The sequence below is a fragment of the Rhincodon typus genome, unplaced genomic scaffold (genome assembly GCF_021869965.1).
Source record: "Rhincodon typus isolate 14 unplaced genomic scaffold, sRhiTyp1.1 hic_rhity00000577, whole genome shotgun sequence".
Lineage (NCBI taxonomy): Eukaryota > Metazoa > Chordata > Chondrichthyes > Orectolobiformes > Rhincodontidae > Rhincodon > Rhincodon typus.
Window position 1 is genome coordinate 48399 of NW_025966215.1, and position 5602 is coordinate 54000.

The window sequence follows — 5602 nt, forward strand, 5'->3', positions numbered from 1 at the left end:
CATAACTGGAGGCAGCTTTCTGCTGGTATTGGTTATGAAGAAGACTCGAAACGTTGGCTCTGATGGCCTCTCCAGAGATGCTGCCAAACCTGCTGAGTTTTCCCAGCATTCACTTGAGATTGACTTCCTTTTCAGTCAAGAGTGAGTGGAGCAAATGGGAATGTGACAACCTCGTGTGGAATGGTGGGGCAGACCTGAGGGGCTGTTCGGCCTACTCCTGCTCCTAATTTTGTACGTTTCCCTGCAGTGATTCTGTCCAAGCCTCTGCGATAGGGTTAGGGAGCTGCTCTCTGCTGCGTTGTAATTGCTGTCCATATCTCTCTCTCTCTCTCACTCCATATCCCCCCCCACCCAATTACCCAGGCCCGTGCCCAAGCTGAAGCCTTACGGATTGGGGAGATGCATTTTTCCATGAAGCCTGGTCCAGGGTCAGCAGCCAAGCTCCCCAGCAGCCTTGCGGCCTACAAACTGAAGAAGAACATCCGCCGTTGCTATCGGACATCCAAACGGAACCTGGGACGTGCCGAGCCGCAACCGGGCCTGAGCGGGCAGAGTAGGACGTCCCTGCCCCTCCCTGAGACCGTACGAATCATCAACCGCAAGGTGGAGCCTCGGAAACGCAAACGGAACAGGATCATCCTCAACCTGAAGGTGATTGACAAGAGCAGTAGCAAGGCGCTAGGCAAAGCCAAGATCCCGTCTCGCAACCGCGTCATCGGTAAGAGCAAGAAATTCAGCGACAGTATCCTTCGCAGTCAGATCCGTCACATGAAATTCAATAACTTTTCCGTCTACGACAAATCCTTCCGGACTCCGGTGGTGGACGGGAGGAGGATGGAGAGCGATGCAGGCACCTCCTGCTCGGAGCCGAGCTTCCGAGCTCCTACTGTCCGACCCGAGCCCTTTCCTGCCCCTCCCTGCGCCCCCTGTTACGCCAGTGACCCGGTGCCCCCGGGCAGCGAGTGCCAGCGGTCGGGGGAGGCGCGTCATTGCGGGGCCAAGCTCCAGGGCGACGCCCCGAGCCCCACGGTGCCCGACTGGAGAGAGGCGGAGGCCCTCGATCTGTCGCTGCCTCCTGAGTCCGCTGCGGGAAGGAGGTCCCCTCCAGGGGGCCAGGAGAGCTGGGTGGGCTTGGACTCCGAGCGCGACGTTTCGGACTGGCGGCCTGAGATGTCGCCGTGCTCCAACGTGGTGGTGACCGACGTGACGACCAACCTGCTGACCGTCACCATCAAGGAGTTCTGCAACGCCGACAACTTTGTGAAATCTGCCGCTGTGAATAAGTAGCCCCGTGGCAGGGGGGGGGTGGTGGGGGGGAGGGGGGGTAACCGGCCCCCCCAACCCCCCCACTGTGTGTGAGGTGGGGGATCCCGGTCAGCCCAGCATTTCTGCCTCCAGCGGTCACTACCCCCTTGTAGGGCGGGAGCTCTGATGGTAGGTCACAGGCGCCATCCTCCCCGATGCCAGCGTCCATCGTTTCAGAGGGGTCATTACCTCGCTGTGGATGTACACACGCCTCTCCTCCCGCCCCCCTTGCTTTCCCTCCCTGTCCCTCGTTCCCCCTTCTCTCTGCCCGTCTCTATCTCTCCCCCACCCCCTCTGCCGTTCACCTTGGCTCCCGCCCACCATTGGGAATTTTTTCCGAGTGAATCTGGAGGCGGGGTTATTGGGTTTTTTATTTTGTTAGGACCTGGTTTTCATGCTGCAATTGAGATCTTTGCCACAACACTATCGGTTATCATTTAAAACGCGTAAAACCTCGAGATACAGAGAGTAAAAAAAAAACTGCGAACGCTGAAAATCAGACGTAGAAGCGAAATGTGCCTGAAGCCCAGCGAAGATTTTGGGCCTTTCCGCCTCTGCTTCTTCAGCTTCGCCTGTTTTGATATGTTTTTATTTGTAACATGAAGCAGACAACAGCCACTTTATGGAGATGAGACTAAACCGATGTGATATCTCCAAAATTCAGCTCACCCGAGCTAGCTGAAACTTTTCCAGCGACTTTTTTTTTAAAAAGGTCGTGATAAACTTTTAGTACAAATTAACTTTTATTATATAAGAAAAAGCTGAACGCACTTCTTATTTAGAGCTCTGATTTAGCACAGAGACATAGCTGTTTGCAACTGGGATTAGGACTAGTCTGGGGCGGGAATTATAGAATTGAAAGGATCATTTTGGTGGAATCCCTGTGGGGTCAGGGTGGGTGTGAGCTGATGATTGGGTAAGGGCACTCAGTAGAAAGTGTCTCCCTCACCCTTGTAAGAGAAAGGCCCATCAACTGCTGGAAGGAGTTGACAGAGACTGAATCCCTAGGCATCATGTGCTTGGGATACAAATTGGGAAGTTTTGTAACTCCACCCCCCCCATTCCCCTGTGCAGCTGCTTTGCTGCTACAGCTGCTGGCTCTCCCCTGCTGGTGCTCCACACTAGAGATTAGAGAGCCAGACCGATCCTTAACAGATGTGCCCTCTTGTACTGGGTAATGTGAACTGGCTCATTTTTACTGTTTGCTCCTGCAGCCTAATGTAGACAACTCTAGTGCAAATAGAAAGTGGCAGATTGAATGGGAGGGGTTTTGAGGGTGAAACTGGCTGAAGCTGGTGATTACTAACCACAGGTAAGTCCAGGAGCTGATGATTCTTCATCACGTTGAAGATTGAAGGTTAGCAGTTGGTGTTACAAAGTGCTTCCAGAGTTAGTGGTTGTTGAGAGTTTGTGTCTGTGCCTGGGATATGTTGGTTTGGGTTGGTTAAACACTCTCTCTTGTTCAACAGCAATCTGTAAGAGCTGAGAGAAAGTATCAGAACAGAAACATTTCCCCAGGCGATTGGATGGCTATGGCACTCTTCGTCATTTCTCAGTCTTCATGAAAAAAATGCAATGACTGAGAACATGGCCGTTTGGAAATGTGTGCGATGTGACGTTGATGTGGTTATAAGAATCTTCCGCACCGGTGATGTTGTGGCGTTAAGTTGGGAGGACTGTGATCCGATCTGGGTTCTGGTGAGGACAGTTTCAGCTGCCGTTTCGAGTTGTGCGTTTCAGATTCACTTTGAAAACGGGGTTTAAAGAAACTGCTTTTTGTGCCTTTAGCTAACAAAGGGCTGATGCAGAATTCATTCATTTATCCGATGGGGACTGCACTGAGCTGGTGAGTTACCCTGCAATTCACCGGCTGCTGGGATCAGTGGTTATTGAGAGATGGAACGTTTGAGGATGGCTTGTTCATTTTGTGGGGACAAATCTGGCTGCCGTTTGATGGAACTAAGGAGAGGAGCCTGGTGTTGCCCATAGCCGTTAATGCCATTGCACGATGTTACTGTAGGCCGGGTGCGGCCAAGAGACTTCTACCGCCCCATTGGCTGACATAGAATGGGCTGAATGGCTTCTGGTGCTGCACAAGCCTTTGATTGTCTTTTTCTGTTGGGGTTAATGGGAGAATGTGGATTTGGGTTGGTGATCAGAGATGCCCACAGCCTGATTTGGTGTGTGGGAACTGGAGGGGGAGTGTTTGGACTCCAGTATCATAGATGGAGCAGATTGATCTGCCTTTGGTGAATTAATCGGCAACAATGGAGCTGGGTTTGGCAATGACTGACGGTGAGACATCCCAACCCCTTCCCCATCAGCCCTTCCAACATCTCTTCCATCTAACCGGAATATTGAAATCCTGAGTTACTCAGCTCAGCAGTGGTAGGTTCTCATTGATCCAGGTCAATCTGTGTTTTTTTTCCAAATTGTGACAATAGCTGATCATTTGTTTTGCGGAGATTCTGAGCTGCTCCAGCTCCTGACAGCTTTGCAGACCAATGACCACCTTAGACACTGTGCGAGGAGAGAGAAAGTAACCGTTCATATTTCAAACTAACACCCAAAGCTGCTGAAACCAGCTCCGAATGGTAACCGGGGAGAGATTCCTAAGACTATTGGAATGAGAGAGTGGGGAAAGCCGTGTGGCAAGGTGCAATGGGAGTGTTATTTAACACTACTGTTCAGTCTTGTCTCCCGGTGAGGGTCAGACTTTCTCTTGTCATGTTCACTTGCTGAGTGCCAAGGTCTCCCTGCTGGAATCGCAGGGCCCTGGCTCAATGTTCGGAATGTTGTTTGAGGTGAAGCCATGTTTTGTGAGCACGAGAGATTCCTGTTGTTCTCTGGGAGTTCTGTTGAACTGTCTTCCTGTCCCAATTGAGTGGGAACATTCTCACACTCGCCTTCCATCTCCACACGCCACAAAAAGTGCTGGTGTAAAATGTCAAAAGTGGCAGTTTCCTGAAAGGTTAAGTCAGATGGGAGAATTTCTTTCGCTGAGAGCTGTGTAGGGACATAACTGTCTTTCATGACTCGCTGGTGTCGATAGTTTCTTTTTGCAACAAAGAATATACATATAGTGGGCTGTCAGGTGGGACCACTGTAATAATTGTGTTTCTGGTTTGTGTGTCTACAGGGCCAGTAGGTAATGAGAACATGCTCAGTTTTATGACCGAAGTAGTTGATTCTTAGTTTGCATTCCTTCAGTTTGTTAGTCAGAGGCTCTCTCCCACTTGGAGGTACAACCTCATGTGGATCTATGGGGTGGATTTGTATTGGGCTGATGGCTGTGAGCAGTCAACCAGAAATGATCTGGAATTCTGTGCGGAACGCGAAACCCTTGTCTTTGTAGCCTAGAACATATCTCGAGCATCTTGAAGGTGACTAAATGGAGGAATGTATAGTCGCTCCTTCTGTACATTTGCAACAAAAGTTTGTTGTACAGGGGAGCTGCCTCTTACCCTCTCCCATTCACACTAAGTATGTACTGTGGACTCAAGTTGCATTTTACCGACACTGGCACTGTCGGAAGGTCAGCGCTGAGGGAGCGCCGCACTGTTGGAGATTATCTGTGAGAGAGGTTAAACCAATGCCCTGTCTGTCCCTCAGTTAGACTCGAAAGATATATTGCCTCTTGCCTGACGAGCAGAGCAGTTTCTCCTCCTGAGAGCCAATATTTACCACTCAATTAACATCTGTTTTTAAAAAGTAAATTTGATCTGGTTATTAGTTCGTTGCTGTTTCTGATGTGCTGCTATGTTTTGTACGTTTCAACAATGTCTACGTTTCAAATAGTCCAGTGGTTATATAGTGGTTTGGGATATCTGGATGTTATCAAGGGTACTGTGTAAATTTACATTCCACATCATGGCCAACTGGTCTCAATAATACTCAGTCATTTTTGTATCTGTCTCATGTTTGTAGATTTACACCTTGCATCGTGTCCTGGGGCCTGTTCTCCAAGGGATTAGTCAGTGTTTCACTTGGAGTTGAGGTTGTCATGGAGGACTGTCCCCAACCTCTCCCCTTGCCTGAGGCATAGTGACCCTCGGGTTAAACCACCACCAGTCTCTCTGTAACTAGAGAGCAGCCTGATGGTCTCTGGGACCTTTCTGACTTTAAGTGTTAAGAAGGTACCTGCCTCAGGGAGCAGAATTCCCAAGAGTCCGCACAGTTCTGAAGAAACTGTGCAAAGCAGGATGTTCAGGAACCTACACTGTTCCCTTAGTGGAGAAAGGCTTGTTAACTCGATTGCTGTAGAGAGTCAGTATGGACATAAATGGCTGGTTCCCTC

General features: G+C 50.0%; 1 protein-coding gene across 1 annotated transcript; it reads left to right on the forward strand.

Moving 5' to 3' along the window:
• Nucleotides 1–363: 363 nt before the first annotated feature.
• On the forward strand, nucleotides 364–5596 carry LOC125488368 (chromobox protein homolog 6-like; the record flags this gene model as incomplete). Its single annotated transcript, XM_048621367.1, has 1 exon — nucleotides 364–5596. A coding segment is annotated over one exon (924 nt), but the record flags the coding sequence as incomplete, so codon positions are not given.
• Nucleotides 5597–5602: the final 6 nt, after the last annotated feature.